The sequence below is a fragment of the Chiloscyllium punctatum genome, chromosome 38 (genome assembly GCF_047496795.1).
Source record: "Chiloscyllium punctatum isolate Juve2018m chromosome 38, sChiPun1.3, whole genome shotgun sequence".
Taxonomy (NCBI): domain Eukaryota; kingdom Metazoa; phylum Chordata; class Chondrichthyes; order Orectolobiformes; family Hemiscylliidae; genus Chiloscyllium; species Chiloscyllium punctatum.
Window position 1 is genome coordinate 44,673,595 of NC_092776.1, and position 24,545 is coordinate 44,698,139.

Below are 24,545 nucleotides of genomic sequence, written 5' to 3' on the forward strand. Positions count from 1 at the left end.
CCCTGCCCCCATTTGGCAATCGTCAGATGTTGTATCTTTTCATCCTGATCTAGTAACGTGGCCCGGGGAAGTGTTGAGCAACGCATTCATTGACAAATCTAAGGGCTAAATCATGGGTTCTTTTGTCTCATTGCAAGTTACGTTGAATTGTTAAATGGGTTCTTGCCATGGAAAAGGTGGATTTCCTTCCTATACCTTACCAAGTTTGCCATTCCTGCTCTGCGGAATATATCAGATCCAATTTCCACCCCATCAAAACACGTGTAATGAATGACAGAACAATTGGCCACTCAGAGGCTATCTGCCCGAGGACCAGTATCCTTTGCATTCATGCCAGCTGTGAAAGCCCACTATGCACCTGGAGGAGCACTGGCAGCTAACCTGGTCACTCTTGAAGACTGAGGTGGCTGAGAAGGGGATAGTTGACACCATGTTTGCTTTGACGGAGACGTGGAGGTCCTGATGGAGAAAGTGATGCAGGGGACTGAGGACTACCGATTTGGCACAGCCAGCTATCTGTCTGGTTGTGTGACTGTGCCAGTTGGCATTGTGAGGCATGGAGAAGTGCCTGTAGGCATCAAGGGAATGCACGCTAAGACAAGAAGTGAACACCTGTAGTAGGCTGCCTGGTCCAAACCAGGCTGGGAGTCTGTCCCTGACAGGTAACTGCATCCATTGCTGATTTTGCGGGTGTGCTCTGCAAGGCAGTTCTGGGCTTCAGGGTACACTACCGGTGTATCGGACAGGTGGCAGGAGAGAGAGAGATGCCAATGTCCTTAGAGGAAGGGTAAGTCTGGTTGGTACCTGTGGGTTGTGCCTGGGCTGTTATTTAGTCACGGTAGAATGGAGGTTGTTTGGAACAAGTGGCGAGCTGAATCTGCCAGGAGCTGCTTTAATTCTCATGTCGTGTTTCCCCAACTGCTAATTTGGGTGTGTTTGGTAAAGCCATAAATGTAAAAGATGGATTGTGATGTTCTTGACAATGAGGTAGGTCTCACCGAACTTCTCATTTGATTCTGGCCCGCGTCTCGCCCAGACCCCACATCTCCAAGGCCCCGATAAAGTGTCAGGGACGAGGAAGCAGTTGAAATGCGAGACTGCAGCAGCACAACAATGGGGCCTTCCTTTGGAAATTCGCAGTCAGAAGATCTAAATTGTTTCTGGGTGACAAACACGCATACACCAGGTCGGACGTAACACAGTAGCTGCTGGTGTGTAGATGTTGACTGTAGTTCCTCAGCTTCATCCCATTTGGAATGACAACAGAATGCTCCTTGAATTTTCACCTTCTAACCCTCCGTGTACCCATGCTACCTCATGCCCCCAAAAAAACCTCCTTTGGCCCCTCACGCCAACCCAAGATGTGACTTCCACTAATCCACCCCTTCCAATCCCTAGCATTGGCACTTGCACGACTATTCACCCATAATACACTGCATGGAAGCAATGAACCTGCCAGTAACAGTAAGATGTGTAAAACAAATAAAAACTTTTTAAAAAACTGTCCCCAGTTTCAGGTTGGAATCTCTACTTCTAACCCAGATCAGACAAAATGTTACCTTTTTACCTTTCTGCGATTTTGTGGGGCTAACCTCTGATGTAAGATCCATCCCAACAGACATGATTCAGCCATACACAAACGTGTCTGAGTGAATCTCTGCAGAATACATTTTTTTTGTGGTGATTGCTGTCTGCAGTATGAAGACACAGTTTAAAGGTCTCTGCCTCTTTGACAAACTATTAAGGGAAGTGAAGGGGTGGGTAAGGGGTAGAGTGCCAGGTGGGTTAGGTGGTTTTTGGGTATTGGCTGGGGGAGTTCGACCTGGTTTTAGGGGTGGAGGTTATTGTGAATAGTTGGGGGTGGGGGGGGCGGTCAGTGCGAGTCATTAGGAGTTACAGCAGGTTTTAATTTCTCCAGTCTTTCCCAGTAAACTCTTGAGGTAGATAAGAGCCCTCTGAAGTTTCTGACTCTCGCTCAGAGTTGGAGACTTCCAGAGGATTCCAGGTGTAAAGTAATTGCCCACTATAACTTTAAATTTCCTGGGAAATCAATGAACAGTCAGCATATCTCAATGTGTACTTGTCAGGGTAAATCCCATCATTGACCTACTGGAGACTGGGAGATTGGGGCTGGTCATTCACTGAAAACCTTCCACCAGCTTAAAAAAAAATCTTCTTTTCTACTACAGATCAATACAAGTACCTGTCATCCAGACTCCTTAAAGTTTCAGTGATTGAAACCACAAGCACTTGAAACCTCAACCCTATGTTAATTAACATTGCGAAAGGCACGGTGGCTCAGTGGTTAGCACTGCTGCCTCACAGCACCAGGGACAGCAGGTTCGATTCCAGCTTGGGTGACTGTCTGTGGACTTTGCATGTTCTCCCCAAGTCTGCATGGGGGATTTTCTGCTGGTTGCTCTGGTTTCATCCCACAATCCAAAGATGTGCATGTTGGGTGAACTGGCCATGATAAACTGTCCGTAGTGTCCAGGGATGTGCGGGCTAGATGGATTAGCTTTGGTAAATGCAGAGTTATCGGGATAGGGTGGGACCATGGTCTGGTGGGATGTCTTCCTTGGGAGGGTTGGTGCAGACTCAATGGGCCAAATAGCCTCTTTCTGTATGACTCTATCAATCTGCATTTATCTACATCAATTTCCAATGATCTGTATTAATCGAAGCTGATCTTCAACAATCCATATCGATCTATATCAATCTCGTTGATGTGTATCCGTCAAAGAAATAAACATTGTGAAATTGATTGCAAAGATCAGACAGCTAGAGATGTTAATCCAGCTGGGGCTCAGATATTTCAAGACAATACATGTCTTTACTCTCAGTCAAACCTGATGCACTACCATACTACTGAGCATCAGTAATGGAGAGAGTGGATGTTTGTGGATGTGCCAATAAAGTAGATGGCCTTGACTTGGATAGTATCAAGCTTCTTGAGTGTATTGGAGCTCAGCCAGGCAACTGAGGAGCATTCCATCACATTCCTGACTTGTGCCCTGTAAATGGTGGACAGGCACTGGGGAGTTCGGAGGTCTGTTCCTTGCTGCAATGTTTCTAACCTCTGACCTGATGTGGAATCTGCCAGTAAAATATGTGAATCAAAAAAATACACAGAACTTATCAAACATGAATCTCTTCATGTTAATTGCTTAGCATAAACAAACACATTGACCCAGTATTTTTTGGATTCCCAAATGTGTAATTGTGACATGATGCAGTTTCTGGTACTGAAGATGGAAAGAAAAATGGATGTAAGTGATTCGCACTCTTTGTTATTAATGTTGTGTCCCTCATGGAAGACATGGGAAAAGGGAATTTCCTGGATATTTCCATGAGTCGGAATGTGTGTAAGGTTAAATTCAATGTTTTAAATCCGCAATCACAATTCTGGTGTTTAATGGTAACTTTCTACAAAAAAAAAGTGATTTCACATTCTCTTCTCACCTACAATCTAAGATTTTTTTTAATGGCATCAAATAATATCACATTTTAAAAACAAAAACCCTGTCACAGAAAGCTCTTCTTTATAATTAACACTCTTTGCCTAATGTGGATAAATATTGAATTGGTTTCAAACATAATTCAGAGAACATACATACCTGACCACTTCTAAGGACCTGAATGCAGGATGACAAACCATCCTGGATTTTTCCATAATTTGGCTGTGTGTCAGGTATTCCCAATTATGGACACTGTCCCGTGTTTCTTCTGTCTCTGGTGGTTGAGTGTTTATGCATGCCTCATACTCAGGAAGTTGGTGGTTTACTTTTGGGACTGTCCAGTGTTTGGGGTCTGAGCTTGTGGTTCCACACTCACTCTGTGCCACAACGCTGGGTACTAGGCTCTTACATGAGTTGAGGACTAATTCTTTCTCCTTTGCCCCCTCAGCTCCCACCATCCTGCCAGCACCCCCAATCCCAAAGTCTTGTCATTACCGACAATGGCAACATGTTCCTTTTCGTTTTGTTCACTCAGAGTTGGTCACCCTGCCTTATTGTTAACCCTGATTTCTGCTAGACTAGATTATATTCCCCACAGCATGAAACAGGGCATTTGGCCTAACGAGTCCACACCGACCCTCTGAAAAGCAACCCACCTACACCCACTCCCCTATATTTACCCCTGACGAATGCACCTAAAACTATGGGCAGTTTAGCATGGCCAATTCAGCTAGCCTGCACATCTTTGGACTGTGGGAGGAAACCCACGCAGACACGGTGAGAATGTGCAAACTCTACACAAACAGTCACCCGAAGCAGGAATCAAACCCGGGTTCCTGGTGCTGTGAGGTAGTAGTGCTAACCACTGAGCCACCATGCCACCCAGATCTTTGGTACCCACTATATGCTATGTAAGACGAAATTCTGCCAGATATTGCTGACAAAAAAAAATGCATAAAATTTTATCAGCTTATTTGCCTCTCCATAGGAATCCGAGGTATTAACTGCTGAGAATACTGTTTTAAATTTTTAAACCTGCTTGACTAAATGTTTGCTTACTTCAGACCCTGACACAGTTCCTGGGATGGTCGCTTCTGAATACAGACACTTATGACAAAATGAATAAACTAGAAAGCAGGAAAAATATTGCTTCGGAAATGCTAATGTATCATTCTAAGTGCACCGACAAAGAACTTCAGACCATTTTGGTGAGTTCAGCAATGGCATATTGGCACGAATTAACACAAAGCAACAGTGTAAATGGAAATATTTGCAACAATGCTGTGCCTTTCCACAGAAAACAAAAGAGATGTTGGACAAAGATACTGCAGATTGTGAACAAAAAGATATGCTAAAGATCTTGGTGAGTTACATTTGTGATTACTTGTATAAAAAACAGCTGTCAGGATGTTAACCATCTTCAAACATCTCACCAGAGCTTGAATTTTACTTACAGCAAGAAGAACTACCTGACCCAACTGATGTTGAACTCTATGAATTCCACTTCAGTGACTTGGATGTTTCAGAATTTGATCTAATCAAGTGTGGAATTCGGTGCTTCTTTGAAATAAATGCAGTCATAAAGTTCAAGATACCAGCAGATGTGAGTCCTTCTAATCCAGTTTTTGTTGTTGTCTATCTTGGAAGACCAGTGCTAATTTGCTTTTTAATTTTGCCTCTTAATTTGGATTATAAAAGCCCCTGTGTTTGGAATCATTGTATTCTAGGTTGTCTTGAAGTCCATTGGCAGACTCTGAGAGCCAGATAAGACTGGTTGTGAGTTTGTTCCAGGGTGGAGGTTTAAAAGCAGAAGTCTCCTCAAAGACAGTGGACACCAAGATCCTGAATCAAGAGTCTGTCATGAACGTTGCTTTCTCACTGACACATTTTCAGTGTTTATTGACAAAGGGATGATCAGACTGCCTCTGGTTTTATTCCTGCAGATTTCTTAATGGAAGCTAAAAGACGATAACTACAACCAGTTCTCTCTGCAGCTCACCAGCTCAATGGAGCAAAGACTAATACTGGGGGTGCTTTGATCCTCACAATTCAGGTTCCCCTCTGCACAGCCAGGATTGGTGTGCCTGAAATTGTAGGCCACTTGTCTTTTTATGTCACTGAACACCTTAAATGAAACGCTCTACGTTTTGCAACAGGTATTGACCCGATGGATGTACACTGTCCGAAAAGGTTACCGTGATATTACCTACCACAACTGGCGCCATGGATTCAATGTGGGGCAAACTATGTTTACACTTCTCATGGTATGATACAGCGTTTCAAATGGATCGGGGTGGTCATTTCAACACACAACTATTACAAAAAAGATATTAGTTTTGTGTAGCAGTCGTTATGTTTTTTAAACGTTCAAATCCACTCTGCAGACAGGTAAAATAAAGAAGTACTACACGGATCTTGAAGCTTTCGCTATGATTACAGCAGCATTTTGTCATGATATTGATCACCGAGGCACCAATAATTTATACCAGTTAAAGTAAGTGGATTTTAAGAGTTCATTCTTGAGATGTGAGTGTTGATAATAAAACTACTTATTGGGTAACTTCTATTTTCCTTGCAAATGTGATGGCGGTGTATTCCTTGAATGGCTGCAGCTGCAGAGCGCTATTAGATGAGCAGTTCCTCAAATGTAAGTCAGCCACAGTGAAGGAAGGGTGATCTATTTCCACACAAAGATGGTGTGTGATTTGGAGGTAGATCTTGAAGGATCTGGTGTTGTCATGTGGCTGCAGCCCTTGCCCCTCGTGATGGTAGAAGATGGTTTGGAAGATGCTGTTGGAATATCAGCTCCACCTCACTCCCTCACTTCTGAACTAGTTGCTCTTAGGTTTGAGGCCCAGTCCCAGGGCTTGAACACAAAAAAAACCCAGACTGACAGTCCAGTGGGATACTGAGGAAGCACTGCACTGGTGAAGGTACCGTCTTTCAGATATTAAACTGTTCAGGTGGATGTTAAAATCCCGTAGCTTCATTCGAAGATGATCAGGGGAGTTTTTCTTGGTTTCCTGGTCAATACCTCTCTCTCAAAAACTAGTATCTAGCCATTATCACATTGTTAAACAACAATCGTAAAAAAAAAGTTGACTGACGAAGGATGTTAGTCTGTGTTCGTGACACAACAGAAACTGAAATAAATCTGAGTGACTTGATAAAAGCAAATTACTGCGGATGCTGGAATCTGAAACCCAAAGAGAAAATGCTGGAAAATCTCAGCAGGTCTGGCAGCATCTCTTTATCAGATTTCTTCAGTAATTACTAGCGATAATAGTTGTATTATTGCTAGACTATTAATCCAGAGGTCAGGTACTGTTCTGATACCTCTGCTCTGATTATATCTGTTCTGATGAAGGGTCACCAGACTTGAATAATTAATTTTGCTTTCTCCCCACAGATACTGCCAGACCTGCTGAGTTTCACCAGCAATTTCTGTTTTTGTCCCGGGTACTATGGTGGGGACCTGGGTTCAAATCCTGCCATGGCAGATGGTGGAATTTGAATTTGATAAAAATCTGGAAATTAAGAGTCCAATGACCGCCATACCATTGTCAATTGTTGAGCAAAGCTTATCCGGTCTTTTAGGAAGGAGATCTCCTGTCTTTACCTGGTCTGGCCGACCTGGGACTCCAGACCAACAGCAATGTGATGGACTCTGAGCAATTAGGGATAGGCAATAAATATGGGCAGAGCCCGTTACACCCACATCCCGTGAATACATACAAAATGAATTACATCAAAGCATCTCTACTAATGAATGTAGAATGTAAACCAGGAAATGTAAGTTAGATTATTTATTTTAATTTAATTTCATGCATTCCACTTATTTCAAGATGAGCTTATGGGTGAGGTATCCATACAGCAAAGCTTGGAGAATCAGGACAACCTCCTAATTTGTGTTTAATTCACCGCATGTGGATGCAAGAGGTTGTTTTTTCCAATTTATTCCTCTATAACGGTGAGTGTTGATATCCTCACTAGTATTCTTAGCACAATTTCCAGAATAAAAGCTTCTAAATCCATTCTTCCAAACACTCAGTCATGATCTTTGCCAGGGATATTCTACTTATTTACTGATGAACAATATCAGCAGCTGGAAAGCATACTTTAAAATCTAAACCATACAATTAAAATAAAGCTCCTCCACAGATCACAAGCAGCGTTAGCAAAATTACATGGGTCTTCGATTTTGGAAAGGCATCACCTTGAATACAGTAAAACATTACTTCAGGATGAGGTCAGTACACCAAGACTACTGAGCAATTTAGAAGAATCTTTAAAACAATTTCGTGAATTTACATCTTAATATTACTGATTTCCCATTCTGTTTACAATGGCAGAGCTTAAACATTTTTCAGAACCTGAATCAACGTCAATATGAAACAGTCGTCCATTTAATGGAAGTTGCGATAATTGCTACTGACTTGGCCTTGTATTTCAAGTAAGTGTTCATTTCTATTACCTGTTCTTGCCTTACGCTAATGATTAGATGAGGTGGTGCAAAAGCTACATCTTCAGATGACGGGACATTGTGGAATATTGTTTTTTTTGACTTTAAAAAAACTCTTGTGAATGATCCTGAGGATGACAAAATACTCTGAACAATGGATTGACAGCTAAATAATGAACCATTCCCAAGATTTGGAACAGTTTGGAGATGCTTATGGCCTATACTCAGGTTAGTGAGGGAGAGGTCGAGGTAGCAGAAAAGTGGGCAAAATGTTTGAGGTGGAATTAAGCATTTTTCAAAGTGGCTAAAATGTGGGATTTAAAGCGTGGTTTACAAACTCTCATGTAATGTGAGAATTGATTCACAAAGGAGCAACAAGACTGATCTGTGTAGAGCTCATGAGCTATAAGAAGAGATATGAGAAATTTAGAAGGTATGATGAAGATGGATTTCACAGAAGTATGAACAATATTAAAAGGAAAGGAGCACTGACTCTTAGATTTAGGGAATAGAATAGAAGCAGGTTGAAGACAAGATTCTAAAACTCAAGTCGGACCACATTTGAAGTATTGTGAGCAGTTCTGGCACTACACCTTGGGAAGGATGGATTGGCCTTGGAGGGAGTGCAGAGTAGGTCTCTTGCAGTGATAGCTGCATTGTAAAAACTGAATCATGATAAAAGATTTCATAAACTAGAGTTTATAATTTGGAATGTATAGGTTAAAGAGTTTTCATCAATGTTTGAGATATTAAGGGGAACAAATAGGATACACAGAGAGAGAAACAGTTTCCTCTGATTGGGAAGCCTGGGATTGGGATGAATGAGTGGGGTTGGGGAATGGCATAGACGCTTAAAAAAAATTAGAACCAGACTGTTCTGTCGTGGCATTAGGAAACACTTAAACATACAAAGGATGGTAGAACTTTTCCTCAAATAGCAATTGATACTAAATCAATTGTGTCATTCAAAATTGAAATTGGTAAATTTGTTGTTAGGTTGCAGAGCAGCAATGGTCTCACTGAATGGCAAGACAGGCTTTAAGGCACTAAATGGCATACTCCTGCCTCTACAGCTCACAGCAGTGCTGGGTTTCAGCAACATTGACAAAACCAGAAAACCTGAGAGTATGGGGGATGAAGTTCGTCTTGGACTACAGTGAGTAGGCAGTAGCTCTGCCCAATAACAAGAGTGACAGTGATTAACAGGCATTAGCTGTAGTGTAGCACACAGCACAGGAAGCTGAGGGGAGATGTGGTACATGTGCACAAGCCGATGCCCGATTTAGATAAGCCAGGCAAAGGGAAAGCTGTTCCTTTTAGCCGATGGTGCAAGAAACAAGGGATACAGACCTCAAGTTTTGGCAAAGGAGAATGGGGTGGGGTGGGGGGGTGGGGGGGGGGGTGGGGGGGAACTGGGGGAGGATTGTGTGGATGGATTTCTTTTTATTGAGCAAATGGTAATGATCTGTAACTCACTGCCATTGAGGGTGATGAAATCAGAAATGATCACTGTTTACAAAAGAGAATTGAATGGGGGATTTGAGTGATATAAGTTTGCAGAACTAAAATAATCAAGTAGACGAGTGCGATTGAATTGATTGCTCTACAGAGAGCTGGCTTACACCTGATGAGCAGAATGCTTTTCTTCCCTACCCTAGTGACTCTATGATTTAAAGAAGTCTATACCGCACACTGTGTCATCCTTAGCGGAGACACACATTAAATGGTGACACACATTAAATGGAGCTGGATTGAAAAACAGATTATTTCAACAATATATTTTTTTGAAATGTTTATAGGAAAAGGACAATGTTTCAGAAAATTGTAGACTATGTTGAAAAATCAGAGACTGAAGAAGAAGCAATAAAGTATATTTCTTCTGATCCAACCAAAAAAGAAATTGTTATGTATGTATTTTACTCTTTATTTATTTTTGTTATTAAAAATAATTTTAAAATAATGACTTTTTTTATCAGCCTAACACCTTTCCATCCTGTCGCAGGGCAATGATGATGACAGGATGTGACTTGTCAGCCATTACTAAGCCATGGGAAGTACAAAGCAAGGTAAGCAAAAATACCAATCTTAACCTTTATTCGGGTGATATTACACACTTCTTCAAACAATTGCATAAGTTTGAACAGACAATGGGAACAAAGTATTATGTTTTAAGTTGTTAGTAAAGTTGCTTACATGATCAACTGATTTGTGCTGGGAATTCCAGCATTAAAAAAATGCATTTGGAAAAGTACTCACATTCATTTTGTTTTCAAATTCCCCATTATTTTAATGTTTACTCTTCTCTCAAGTGTTTTAATGTCTGTCTTTGATTGGATGGATGTCAGTGTCTTTGGGAGAATTCATGATAGAAGAAAATTCAAAACAACAATTGTCTCACTTTATAGATTTTCATAGAATTACTGACATTCCACAAATCTTTTTATAATTTAGACAAAGTTATATGGATAAAGAGCTGTCTAATTTTGTGGAGGTGTAGCTTCCAAATACTGGAATGATGCATTTTGTTATTTCTAATTGTTTATAAACGAATGCATGTGTGGTTTGTCAAAGTCTATTTTACTGAAATTGAATGTCTTTCGGTTTTTAAAGGAGAAATTCATGCTTTCAGCTCTTCACATTTAGAAAAGTAGTCAAATAACTTTATGTAAGTTTTAAATGGTCTTAAATTTGCATATCAAGCACATCTGTGCACTATTTTGACTCATCCTGCCTTTTGTTTGCAATGCAAGACTTGATTAAAACCGTAGAGTGTGGTGCTGGAAAAGCACAGCTGGTTAGGTGGCATCCGATTGTAGCACTTCTCCCAGTTGGTTAAAGCCATGGAAGACTACTCCTTGTACTATGTCTTCAAATTGGCAATTCAATATTTTTCTCCACTTGTCTTTCATAAAGTGTTTTCATTCTAGGTTGCACTTATGGTTGCTAATGAATTCTGGGAACAGGGCGATCTGGAACGAACAGTTTTACAGCAACAACCTATCGTAAGATTTGAATGCCTAAATTAAGTCAACTTAACATTTGGGTAGTTAGTCTTATAATATACAAAAAGAATTGACTGGGGACATTTAAACTTTTAAAACTGTACACTGGAAGATGTCCTGGTGGTGTCGTAGATAGCATCACTGACTCAGCAGCAAAGCCTCTGGGCTCAGATCCCACTCCGGGACCTGATGGTCAAGGAAGGTGTGTTCACGGTGCAGTCAAACAGGTTGAGTATCAACTTGTAAATCCTGCTGAGATATGTCACTGGTAAGTGTAGGAGGAATGCCTGGTCAGCAGATAATGGAAAGAAATTGGGGCCACTAGTACTGGGGCTATTGTGAATTTACATATCTCTGCTTGGTGTGATTTCGGGGAGGGGGGGTGGGGATGCATTAGGTAGGATGGATGCCCAGTTCATCATCTTCCTATTTACCCTGTACTGACCCTCATAATACGAAGAGTGTGTATTTATCCAATACAAAGAAATAATTAAGGGTCAATTGAGCTTTATAAAAGATGTATTACACGTCTTGGTAAAGTTAACATGGTAGTGGGCGTCCATTAACAGGACAGGATAGAAGGGGAATAACAATCTTTGGGAAGTGCCATTTGTACACAATGGATAAACACTCTCACCTCCACTCACAAGATGCTATTATCCTGGGACTGGCTGCAGTACCGACAGGGTCCACTGCCAAGCTCTGGTGTTGCTGGAACAACCCAGGCAGCACCAGGAGGAGGAGGAGTCAATGTTTCGGATATAACCATCCTCAAAACGTTGACTTCTCCTCCTGATGCTGCCTGTCTTGCTGTGTTCTTCCAGCCTCCTGCTTGTCTACTTTAGATTCCAGCACCTACAGTTTTTTTTTGCCTCTAGCTGCAGGAGCTGCTGCAAATCCCCGGACTATCTGGTAACTCCAGAGAGCGGGACTTCCTCCCATCCCATTTTCCAACATCCAGAGCGTGTAGTACCAAGCAGGCCAGTCTCCCTATGTGCCCGTCAGCTGGCCACAGACTTGCCTTCTGTAGGGGAGGGGCAAGTGAAATTGTGTCATGTGACACAGTGGGTTGGTCCTGCCTTGGAGCAGAGAACTCAATATGAAGAATGTTTCACTCCTGTAGCAACGCAGTTGTACAGTTTTGAGGGTGCAGAATTTAGTATTGTGTTTTATATCAATCAATAAAGCTTAATCTAAGGAAATATACATATTTAAAGAACTGGCTTTTTTTAAAAACAGCCAATGATGGACAGAAACAAAGCAGATGAACTCCCCAAGTTACAAGTTGGTTTCATCGACTTTGTGTGTACCTTTGTGTACAAAGTAAGTATAAAGACTGTTTTATACTCTATCTGGTCTGAAATAGAATTGTAAAATGGTGACAGACCTAAAGAGGCCATGTGACCCACTGTACTTATACCAGCTCTTAAGAGCAACTAAAAACTGCTAAAAGGAGGTGACTAGTCAAAAGCATTTCACCTTGCATTCATCAGGACTAGGATGTTAGAAACTAGCTTAAATAAAAGCTCACCAACTCATATAGGATAGGGACAGGGTGCTGAGTGATTGGGCCATTGTTGGCATAGAGATGCAACAAAACAGTTAATCCTAGTTCTCTGACCAATCAGTTGTATTGCCTGTTTGGAGTGTTGCTATGGGATTGCAGCAGAGATCGGCTGTCTCCACAATCCTTTGACTTTTTCATGAGAAAGATAGGTAATGATACCCAAAGTAGGACTGGGGATACAAACGTTAAAACCACAGCAAAGTGGGTCAAAGGGGAATACGTTCCCTGGACCTGATGGGCTGTGTCTTAAGATATTGAAGCAAGAGCTACATAGTGGACACACTGGTCGTAATTTTCTCAGAAACCTTCCATTCTGGAAAATTCCCAGAGGACTAGAATGTTACATACTTATTCAAAAGGGAGGGAGATAATAAAACATGTAACTAAATGTCAGCCAGCTTAATATTTCTGGATTAGTGGTGCTGAAAGAGCACAGCAGTTCAGGCAGCATCCGAGGAGTAGTAAAATTGATGTTTCGGGCAAAAGCTCTTCATCAGGAATAAAGGCAGAGAGCCTGAAGCGTGGAGAGATAAGCTAGAGGAGGGTGGGTGTGAGGAGAAAGTAGCATAGAGTACAATAGGTGAGTGGGGGAGGGGATGAATGCGATAGGTCAGGGATGGGGGGAGGGTGGAGTGGATAGGTGGAAAAGGAAGATAGGCAGGTAGGACAAGTCATGGGGACAGTGCTGAGCTGGAAGTTTGGAACTAGGGCGAGGTGGGGGAAGGGGAAATGAGGAAACTGTTGAAATCCAATTGATGCCCTGGGGTTGAAGAGTTCCGAGGCGGAAGATGAGGCGCTCTTCCTCCAGGCATCTGGTGGTGAGGGAGCGGCGGTGAAGGAGGCCCAGGACCTCCATGTCCTCGGTAGAGTGGGAGGGGGAGTTGAAATGTTGGGCCACGGGGCGGTTTGGTTGATTGGTGCGGATGTCCTGGAGATGTTCCCTAAAGTGCTCTGCTAGGAGACGCCCAGTCTCCCCAATGTAGAGGAGGCCACATCGGGAGCAACGGATACAATAAATGATATTAGTGGATGTGCAGGTAAAACTTTGATGGATGTGGAAGGCTCCTTTAGGACCTTGGATGGAAGTGAGGGAGGAGGTGTGGGCGCAGGTTTTACAGTTCCTGCAGTGGCAGGGGAAGGTGCCAGGATGGGAGGGTGGGTTGTAGGGGGGCGTGGACCTGGCCAGGTAGTCACGGTATTTCTGTTTGGGAAAATATTAGAGTCCATTCTGAATGACAATAGCAGAACATTTAGAAATACATCATAATATAATGATAGCACAGTGGCTCAGTGATTAGCAATGCTGCCTCACAGCACTTGGGTTTAATCCCAGACTTGGGCAGCTGCCTGTGTAGAGTTTGCATATTCTCCCTGGGTATGTGTGTGGATTTCCTGCAGGTGCGCTGGTTTCCTCTCACAGTCCAAAGGTGTGCAGATAATTAAAATCTCACTTCTTTGTAATTTTCACACAATTTCTATAATCTCCCTGCAAATCTTTACTGAAGTTTTTTTAGATTAGATTAAATTACAGTGTGGAAACAGGCCCTTTGGCCCAACAAGTCCACACCGCCCCGCCGAAGCGCAACCCATCCATACTCCTACATTTACCCCTTACCTAACACTACGGACAGTTTAGCATGGCCAATTCACCTGACCTGCACATCTTTGGACTGTGGGAGGAAACCGGAGCACCCGGAGGAAACCCACGCAGACACGGGGAGAACGTGCAAACTCCACACAGTCAGTCGCCTGAGGCGGGAACTGAACCCGGGTCTCTGGCGCTGTGAGGCAGCAGTGCTAACCACTGTGCCACCGTGCTGCCCACTACCACCGTGCTGCCCACTGTTCGAAAGCTTCCCCATGTGTTGCTAGAATGCACATCGTATGCAATGTTACCTCTTTTGCTTCATAAAGCCAGCCAAATGAATCCTATTCTTGATTCCAGACCACGTTTTATGTAGGATTATTTAGTATCCAGCAATGCTAGGTCATTGTTTATACGACATTTCATTTATATGCCAACATAATTAATTTAATCAAATTTTTCGGACATGTTCTGACACATTTCTGAAGCAGGTGGGACTTGATCCAAACCTTTTGGCTAAGTGGAAGGGACATTAGCACTGTGCCACAAGAACCTTTCCACTATATCATATAGGAGAAAGTGAGGACTGCAGATGCTGGAGATCAGAGCTGAAAATGTGTTGCTAGAAAAGCGCAGCAGGTCAGGCAGCATCCAAGGAACAGGGGAATCAACGTTTCGGGCATAAGCCCTTCTTCAGGAATGAGGAAAGTGTGTCCAGCAGGCCAAGATAAAAGGTAGGGAGGAGGGACCTCCCCCCTTACTTCCCTCCAAGGCCCCAAGGATCCTTTCATATCCACCACAAATTCACCTGCACCTCCACACACATCATTTATTGCATCCGCTGCACCCGATGTGGCCTCCTCTATATTGGGGAGACAGGCTGCCTACTTGCGGAACATTTCAGAGAACACCTCTGGGACACCCGCACCAACCAACCCAACCACCCCGTGGCTCAACACTTCAACTCCCCCTCCCACTCCACCAAGGACATGCAGGCCCTTGGACTCCTCCATCGCCAGACCATAGCAACACGACAGTTGGAGGAAGAGCGCCTCATCTTCCGCCTAGGAACCCTCCAACCACAAGGGATGAACTCAGATTTCTGCAGTTTCCTCATTTCCCCTCCCCCCACCTTGTCTCAGTCAAATCCCTCGAACTCAGCACCGCCTTCCTAACCTGCAATCTTCTTCTTGACCTCTCCGTCCCCACCCTACTCCAGCCTATCACCCTCACCTTAACCTCTTTCCACCTATCGCATTCCCAATGCCCCTCCCCCAAGTCCCTCCTCCCTACCTTTTATCTTAGCCTGCTGGACACACTTTCCTCATTCCTGAAGAAGGGCTTATGCCCGAAACGTTGATTCCCCTGTTCCTTGGATGCTGCCTGAGCTGCTGCGCTTTTCCAGCAACACATTTTCAACACTGTATCATATATTTTGTTCTTAAAACTTCAATACATTACATGATCAGTAAACCGATTATTTATTAGCTGGGCGCCTGTTACAGGAATTTTCAAGATTCCACAAAGAAATAACACCAATGTATGAGGGGCTCCAGAACAACAGAGTTGAATGGAAATTACGAGCTGACGAATACGATGCAAAGATGGCTTTGATTGAAAAACAAAGGAAGGAACAAGAAGAAATGGCAGTGAAAAAAGGTTAGGATTTAAATCTTAGGTAAATCTTTAATTTACCATTCTTTTGTCTCCCATTGAGTTCCAAAAAGACTCATGTTCATTAAATACACTCATGATTAATTTTGTGGAATTGGCATATTTCTATTTTGTTCTAAAAAAAGAGTTAAGGAAACTATCAATCTAGCAATGATGAAGTCAGGACTTGTGGCTTTATTTTAAATTTACCGTAGTCTCATGTCAACTATAAAATGGAAGTCCAAAGGGCAAACGTGTTAAGAAGGTCAAGTTACTGAGCTAATGGCCCAGATATTCTGAGGTGTGGCAGTCACTGTTGACTGGAGCTCCAATCTTTTTTTAAGTATTCAGCTTCTAGCCAATCTTAGCCCCTGCAGAAATGTGCTGAGTACCTAAAATTTTAACTCTTCTCCTGGGGTGCAGGATTGTCAGGGGAAGTATAACTGCACCTCTTTTCTAGCCGTCAGGGTGCTGCATTCTGATATTTAAAGGTCCATCAGCACAGCAAGACACTTTGATAGTGTCTGTGAAAGGAGACGTGTCGGGTTAAGTTGACAGTTTAAGGCGGGTGGGGGTATAGCTGAGTAGAGAGTGACTTGGGCAGTGTGCCAGGAAAGAGATGGAATATTTAGTGTTGATTGGGGGTGGGGAGGATGAAGGGCCAGTGTGGCAATAAATCAGAAGAGTTATATGCACGCGATTATTGTTTAGAAAAGTCTTATTAGGTACATTACAATTTATGTGGAGACTGAATTCCCCGATGTTTATGGAAAGAACCTGAGGGTCCATTTCACTTTCGAAGACTGAGAGTCAGAGACACACTAAACCACCAGCAATGGGTTTTGTCCAATCCCAAAACTCTTTGAGTCTTCCGTTCTCTGACCATATAAATGTATAACACTCAGCAACTGTCTCAGTGTTATTTGCAGGGATCTGTTTAAAGCAAGACCTTGTTCAAAAACTGCCAAACAATAAACTGAATTCCATTCAGAGAAAATTTGCTTGTTTCCTCTTGTTCAAACAATCTGTGTCTTCTGAGCTGCCACTGACACGTAGGAAGGAGCTAAACACCCTTGCTTTCTATTTCCACTTCACTTCTCAGTTGTTCATGGGGCATTTTATGGAACGTATTGTTATAACCAAGAAACCAATGACCCCTCTTGCTTTATTCCCATGTATGTTATAGACTGAGCTCAGGAATCCCACAACAAACAGATCAGATAAAGGCCTGCCCCATCTATTGTGATGGATGGTAGATAGTTAGCTAATTAAACAATGAACTAACCAGAAATTACAGAAGCATGCAAGTGCAAAAGGCACATTTTTCAATCTGAACTGCTGAGGTGATAACCATTTGAACCTTCGCCTGCAGTCCCACCAGCAGAGATTCCAACCTTCAACTAATTCGATTCACTCAACATGATATCAAGAAATGGCTGAGTACACTGGATGCAGACAACATCCCAACTAGTATTAGAGCACTAACACTTGTTCTCCAGAACAAGCCATTCCCTTAGCACAGATATAAGACTGGAACCTACCACACCAATGTATGAGGGACTCCAGAACAACAGAGTTGAATGGAAATTACGAGCTGATGAATACGATGCAAAAATGGCTTTGATTGAAAAACAAAGGAAGGAACAAGAGGAAATGGCAGTGAAAAAAGGTTAGGCTTTAAATCTTAGGTAAATCTTTAATTTACCATTCTTTTATCTCCCATTAAGTTCCAATAACACTTGCGTTCAGCACCACACTCTCAACTTATTGATGCTCAGTTTGGATTTTGTCAGGGCCTAACTTTATTGCAGCCTTTATTACAAACATGGACCCTGTCCAGATATGTCCACTGTCTGGTCAACAACAAGCAGGTCTGTCCACTCGGTCTATTGTCGATTGATGAAAATGTCATTGACCATGTTATCAAGTGGCATGTACATAGCATTAACCTGTCCAATGCTACTGCATTTATCTTCCACCAAGACTACTTTGCTGTCATTACAGCCTTGATTCCAATCCATGAAGTGTAGGCTCCCACCCCGGACTCACACTGACTTACCTTGCTCGGGCTTCTTGATATCATCCAAGATTGAAAGCTGCCTTGATGCTAACAGTAGTGACTGTCCCCATGCCTCTGGATGTGGAGGAGCTGGTGTTGGACTGGGATGAATAAAGGGGAGTTCACGCTCTTTTGTCCATGTTTGTAATGAAGGCTGTAACGAAGTTAGGTCCTGGCAAAATCCAAACTGAGCATCAATGAGTCAAGAGTGTGATGCTGGAAAGCACAGCAGGATAGGCAGAATCCGAGGAGCAGGAGAATCAATGTTTCAGGTATAAGCCTTTATGCAGGAAAGGTTCTCAACTCTGATCTCCAGCATCTACAGTCCTTACTTTCTCCTGAACATCAATGAGTGACTGACAGTCTTGCTGTTGCATCAAGGAAAATAGTAAAGTTAAAAAGTTAACGGGAATCGGGGGAATTGTCTGCTTGCTGCCATCATCCCTGGTGTTTATCTGTAATTGTTAGAGGCCAGTTATCTCAGTCCCTGGACATTGCTGCACAAAGTCCTCAGATAATGTACTAAGCCCAACCATCTTCAGTTTCCAAATGGCATTCCTCCAAAATAAGACAGAAGTGGGTGTTTGATTATTGCAGAGTGTTCAGTACCATTGTAGTTCTCAGATATTGAACCGTCTGTGCCCATGTGCAGCAATACTGGACAAGTTTTGTGCTTGGGCTGGTAAGTGGTAATAAACACTGCCTCTTGTTACCTGGCACTTGTGCAGTGACAAAGTAACCATCTCCCTTTTAACAGTTAATGGTGTTATCATTGCTGAATCCACCACCATCAACAACCACTAATCTGAAATTTAACTGAAGCAACCATATAAATACTATAGCGACAAGAACAGGCCAGAGATGAGGATTTCGATTGAGTTATTTACATCCTGACTGTTCAAAGCCTGTTCTCCATATAAAAGACAGAAGTCAGGAGTGTGATAGAACACTTTCAAATTGTCTGCATTGGTACAGATCCAACAACATTTACGAAACTCAATACAATCAAAGACAAATTAGCCAGTTTGATTGGTACTTCATCCACCACTTTAAAGATTCACTCCCTCGACAACTGGTGCACAGTATTGTAGCAATCTCCCAAGGCTCCTTAAACAGCACCATCTTAATCTATGATCTCTCCCACCCAGATAGAAACATAGAAAATTGGAGCAGGGGTAGGCCATTTGGCCTTCAAGCCTGCACCAATATTCAATATGATCACAGCTGATCATGCAATCTCGGTATCCCACTCTCGCTTTCCCTCTGTACTCCTTGATCCCTTTAGCCACAAGGAATACGCCCAGTTCCTTCTTGAATATATCTAACGAACAGGCCTCAATGCCTTTCTATGGTAGGTTCACAACTCTCTGAATGAAGAACGTCTTCATCATCTCAGTCCTGAATAACTTACCCCTTATTCTTAGACTGTGACTCCAAGTTCTGGACTTATCCAACATTGGGAACATTGTTCCCACAGCTAGCCTGTCCGTCCCTTAATGTCTTGATGAGATTCCACCCTCTCACTCTTCATGGGATACTGCTACATGTAACTTTCTCTGACAGTCACACACCAGCCTGACATGTAATTACATTGCCACGTCAGCGTGTTTAAAATCCTGGGCTGCAGAGATTCATGATGACAGCTCATTACTGCTTCTCAAGGGCAAGTAGGGATGGGCGAAAAATTACATACCTTATATTTCAATTGTAATGCAGAAGGAGAAGTTGGCTCTTTAAATGTTTCTAGAATGACTTCATTTATCAAGTGATTGAAAATGAATCCAGGATGTTTCTCTCTCATGTTCTCTTCCTGCAGCAGTGAATGGAGAAGTTGAAGCTGGAGATGAAGGAAAGGAAGGCAAACGTGGTGGAAAATCCAGGACATGTGAAATATTTTAAAACTTTGTGAATGGACTCTTGGGCGCATTACAAACTGTTTAACAATGACTCGCCAATAGATTAATCGGATTATGAGTACAAGTTCACCAAGTATTTAAACAATCATTTTAAAATAATTTTGTTTTTGCGATGTGTACACCAAGGCTTATTTATTGCCCATTCGTAAATGCCCTTTAGAATATTGCGTGCAATTCTGGCCTCCTTCCTATCAGAAGGATGTTGTGAAACTTGAAAGGGTTCAGAAAAGATTCTTACAAGGATGTTGCCAGGGTTGGAGGATTTAAGCTATAGGGAGAGGCTGAATTGGCTGGGGCTATTTCCCCTGGAGCGTTGGAGGCTGAGGGGTGACCTTATAGAGGTGTACAAAATCATGAGGGGTATGGATAGGATAAATAGACAAGGTCTTTTCCCTGGGGTGGGGGAGTCCAGAACTAGAGGGCATAGGTTTAGGGTGACAGGGAAAAATTTTAGAAGGGACCTAAGGAGCAACTTTTTCACGCAGAGGGTGGTGCGTGTATAGAATGAGCTGCTAGAGGAAATGGTGGAAACTGGTACAATTATAACATTTAAAAGGCATCTGGATGTTATATGAATAGGAAGGCTTTAGAGCGACATGGGCCAAGTGCTGGAAAATGGGATTAGATTAGGTTAGGATATCTGGTTGGCATGGACGAGTTGGACTGAAGAGTCTTTTTCCGTATTGTACATCTGTGTGACTCTATGATGGAGAATCACCTCATGATCACCTGCAGTAAGTGTAATGTAGATCCAGCCAGAGTGTTTACCTCTCACTGCAGTTTGATACACTCCAATGGCTTACTATGCCATTTTGGAGGGCAGTTAAGAGTTAACCACATCTTTGTACAGCTGGAATTATGTGGTCCAGGCTAGGTATGGAGAGCACATTTTGTCTCCTGAAAGACATGAGTGAATGTTGGGTTTTTATAAAAATCCAGTATCTTCATGATCATTATAAATGAAACCACCATTGCATTTTTGATTGAACGATGAATTAAGTACATTTAAATCCACACCCCCTGCCCAGCCACAATACTAGGATTTGAACTCATGCCCCATTGCATTAGTCAGGGCTGTCAGATTACTAGTAACATTACTAATACGCTGTCATCCCTTTAAGAAGCTCAAAAATAGTCTGTAGATAATCCAATACTCCACCAGTTGCATTATAAAATCAATGTAATGAATTTCAAAATTTATTCTTTAATTAAGAAAAAACGCATATTAAATTAAATGAAAAACTGGCTGTTAAGGATTGTTAAATTGGAAGTGTCACCTTGAAGCAGATTAAAATTAGAGTTGAAGCGAAACCGTTTGTTCTGCACCTTGGCTTTGTGTTCCATGCTTGACCAAAGAATGCTGAATCTTCATGACAAAATGCACAATAACACCTAAGAATAAATAAAACGCAACTTATTGCATTTAATATACATTTTTAGAAATGGTAATAGAGAAACAAATGAGACTTGAGAGACAAACCTTTGAGTCCTGATGGCCTTTCTCCAGGGTACGAAAAGGATGAAGATATTCCAAATGCATTCGTCATAAATTTCCACAACTCTCCAGATTTGAGAATTTTGCTTTTGGACTGGAGAAATACAAATGTCATTTTATTAATTAAAAAGTTGAGGGAAACTACAAACCTGCTGGGTTATTGTGAATTTTGCATGGGTACTGGAAACTATAATCAACTGAAAAAGGGCGAGAATGGGCTGATCTGAGTTGGACTGATTGAATGGGTGAAGGGTAAATTACATCTGATTAGATCCATTTTTTAGAGATCTGTAATGTAATAGTTAGGAGAAGAGTCTTTGGATATTGTCTGTGCAGGTTTGATAAAAGTTCCATATGAAGGCCATTTGCAAAAATAAAACTTGGCAATTGGAGGTAATTTTGCCCTGAATTGGTGAACTGGAGATGGAAGGCAGAGATTAGAGGGAAAGGAATGCATCCTGCTGGGGAGGTAAGTAGTATTCCATGGTGATCTTGCATATTCATGTTTGCTGATATGCTAATTTGAGAGAGACAGTAAATAGATGGCAGCAGAACAGAATGAAGGGGCCAAAACAAACTTTACTAATAAAACAACATCAGATGGAATTAAGGGTGAGGAAGACTGAGAATAGCATCCAGGAAAAGCAAATTGGAACATTTTTCTTCATGGTCCAATACTGTTGAGGAACAAACTTAGCTCAATGAGTAGAAATTATTAGACATGTTATACCTATGTACTAAATTTTAATGAAATGTTTGACTTTTTCTCAGTGAAGTTAGAAAACAAGGGGAATGAAACTTTGGTTTACTTGTACAGAGCTGAAAATGTGTTGCTGGAAAAGCGCAGCAGGTCAGGCAGCATCCAAGGAGCAGGAGAATCGACGTTTCGGGCATCAGCCCTTCTTCAGGAATGAAGAAAGTGTGTCCAGCAGGCTAAGATAAAAGGTAGGGAGGAGGGACTTGGGGGAGGGGCGTTGGGAATGCGATAAGTGGAAGGAGGTCAAGGTGAGGTTGATAGGCTGGAGTGGGGTGGGGACGGAGAGGTCAGGAAGAAGATTGCAGGTTAGGAAGGCGGTGCTGAGTTTGAGGGTTTTGACTGAGACAAGGTGGGGGGAGGGGAAATGAGGAAACTGGAGAAATCTGAGTTCATCCCTTGTGGTTGGAGGGTTCCCAGGCAGAAGATGAGGCGCTCTTCCTCCAACCGTCGTGTTGCCATGGTCTGACAGTGGAGGAGTCCAAGGACCTGCATGTCCTTGGTGGAGTGGGAAGGGGAGTTGAAGTGTTGGGCTACGGGGTGGTTGGGTTAGTTGGTCCGGGTGTCCCAGAGGTGTTCTCTGAAACGTTCCGCAAGTAGGCGGCCTGTCTCCCCAATATAGAGGAGGCCACATCGGGTGCAGCGGATGCAATAGATGATGTGTGTGGAGGTGCAGGTGAATTTGTGGCGGATTGCAGAGGAGATGACCTGGGGTGTGCAGTGAGAGAGGGACTCACTGAAATCCTTGTAGAGGGAGGAAGAGAGCTTCTTCAAGAAAGGCATCCAGGTCATCTCCTCTGCAACTGCACACCCCAGGTCATCTCCTCTGCAATCCTGTCTCACTGCACACCCCAGGTCATCTCCTCTGCAATCCGCCACAAATTCACCTGCACCTCCACGCACATCATCTATTGCATCCGCTGTACCCGATGTGGCATCCTCTATATTGGGGAGACAGGCCGCCTACTTGCGGAACGTTTCAGAGAACACCTCTGGGACACCCGCACCAACCAACCCAACCATCCCGTAGCCCAACACTTCAACTCCCCCTCCCACTCCACCAAGGACATGCAGGTCCTTGGACTCCTCCATTGCCAGACCATAGCAACACGACAGTTGGAGGAAGAGCGCCTCATCTTCCACCTGGGAACCCTCCAACCACAAGGGATGAACTCAGATTTCTGCAGTTTCCTCATTCCCCTCCCCCCACCTTGTCTCAGTCAAATCCCTCGAACTCAGCACCGCCTTCCTAACCTGCAATCTTCTTCTTGACCTCTCCGCCCCCACCCCACTCCAGCCTATCAACCTCACCTTGACCTCCTTCCACCTATCGCATTCCCAACGCCCCTCCCCCAAGTCCCTCCTCCCTACCTTTTATCTTAGCCTGCTTGGCACACCCTCCTCATTCCTGAAGAAGGGCTGATGCCCGAAAAGTCGATTCTCCTGTTCCTTGGATGCTGCCTGACCTACTGCGCTTTTCCAGCAACACATTTTCAGCTCTGATCTCCAGCATCTGCAGTCCTCACTTTCTCCTCGAAGATTTTACTTGTACAGAACTTTAGTCAGACCTAGTCTGGAGTACTGTTCAATTTTGGGCACCACATATTAGGCCTGGAGTGGGTACAGTGCAAGAACAGCACAACACCATCTAAGCTTAAGGGGTTAAATTATGAGGACATGTTGCATTAACCTGGTGATGGAATCCAGAACACAGCACCATATCAGAGCTAACCCATTTAAAAGTGAAATCAGGAAACACTTCAAACAAAGGGAAGTGAAAACCTGAAACATTCTCTACAAAAAGCCTGCTGATGCTGCTGGAATGAAAATTTTCACAACTGAGATTTTTGTTAGCTAACAATGTTCAAGAAAATAGATCGAAGGGTGGTAAATGGGGGATATCTGATTGAATGGTGGAATAAGCTTAAGGGAAGGAAATTTAGTCGCGTTCCTAAGTAAAACTGGTGTTGGGTAAAAGAACAACAATCCACAACAAAGCTTAAAAATCACAAAGAAAATATTTTGAACTCTACTATTTGTTTGTCAGTATTTTCTGAACATAAATATAATAATACTTTGCATTTCAGAAAAATCACTATAAAAATATCGGGTATTGTCTCTGAAATCTAACTTGGAGATGTTTGCCAGCATTTTTACCTCTAATTATGCCAGTTTTCTAGCATTGGTAGGCATGTGCCATCAACATCTCCGATTTCCAAATTCCATGTACAAAGCGACTCTACATATTTTACTAAGCGAATAGCTGCATTTCTCTTCTCTTTTCAGCTTTCAAAAATTACCTTTATTGTGCACATGTGCAAAAGCTGACCTGTTGAACAAATAATGTGCTTTTACTTACGGTAAACAATGGAAAAGGGGAAGCTGATATATATGAGCTGAAGATGCATTGCCAATTTTTAGCGACTATATCGGCACATTTGCATCAGCTGAGATAAAAGTTGTGAATGTATATAAAATAGTTGCCAATATTAATTATTACACAGCATTTGCATTCTACTTACAAAAAATTGTATTGTGCACAAACTGCTCGTGTTGAAGACATTTATTAAATTATCATCTCTGGGACCTAACTT

General features: G+C 42.6%; 1 protein-coding gene across 6 annotated transcripts in view; it reads left to right on the forward strand.

The window, feature by feature from the left end:
- The window catches only part of pde6c (phosphodiesterase 6C, cGMP-specific, cone, alpha prime), a 49,332-nt gene extending 28,118 nt beyond the window's left edge, over positions 1-21,214 (forward strand). For 3 of the 6 annotated variants that reach the window (XM_072557744.1, XM_072557748.1, XM_072557750.1), the window contains 13 exons: positions 4,523-4,666; positions 4,756-4,821; positions 4,915-5,061; positions 5,615-5,722; positions 5,843-5,952; positions 7,620-7,707; positions 7,811-7,911; positions 9,720-9,827; positions 9,923-9,986; positions 10,848-10,922; positions 12,162-12,245; positions 15,580-15,733; positions 19,603-21,214. In XM_072557744.1, coding sequence (XP_072413845.1) covers positions 4,523-4,666; positions 4,756-4,821; positions 4,915-5,061; positions 5,615-5,722; positions 5,843-5,952; positions 7,620-7,707; positions 7,811-7,911; positions 9,720-9,827; positions 9,923-9,986; positions 10,848-10,922; positions 12,162-12,245; positions 15,580-15,733; positions 19,603-19,685 — 1,332 coding nt within the window. In that variant the 3' untranslated portion in view covers positions 19,686-21,214. Of the gene's footprint in view, positions 1-4,522; positions 4,667-4,755; positions 4,822-4,914; positions 5,062-5,614; positions 5,723-5,842; positions 5,953-7,619; positions 7,708-7,810; positions 7,912-9,719; positions 9,828-9,922; positions 9,987-10,847; positions 10,923-12,161; positions 12,246-15,562; positions 15,734-19,602 lie in introns of those variants that run through there. The other 3 variants (XM_072557745.1, XM_072557747.1, XM_072557746.1) reach the window with 3 other exon arrangements.
- The last annotated feature ends 3,331 nt before the right edge of the window (positions 21,215-24,545 follow it).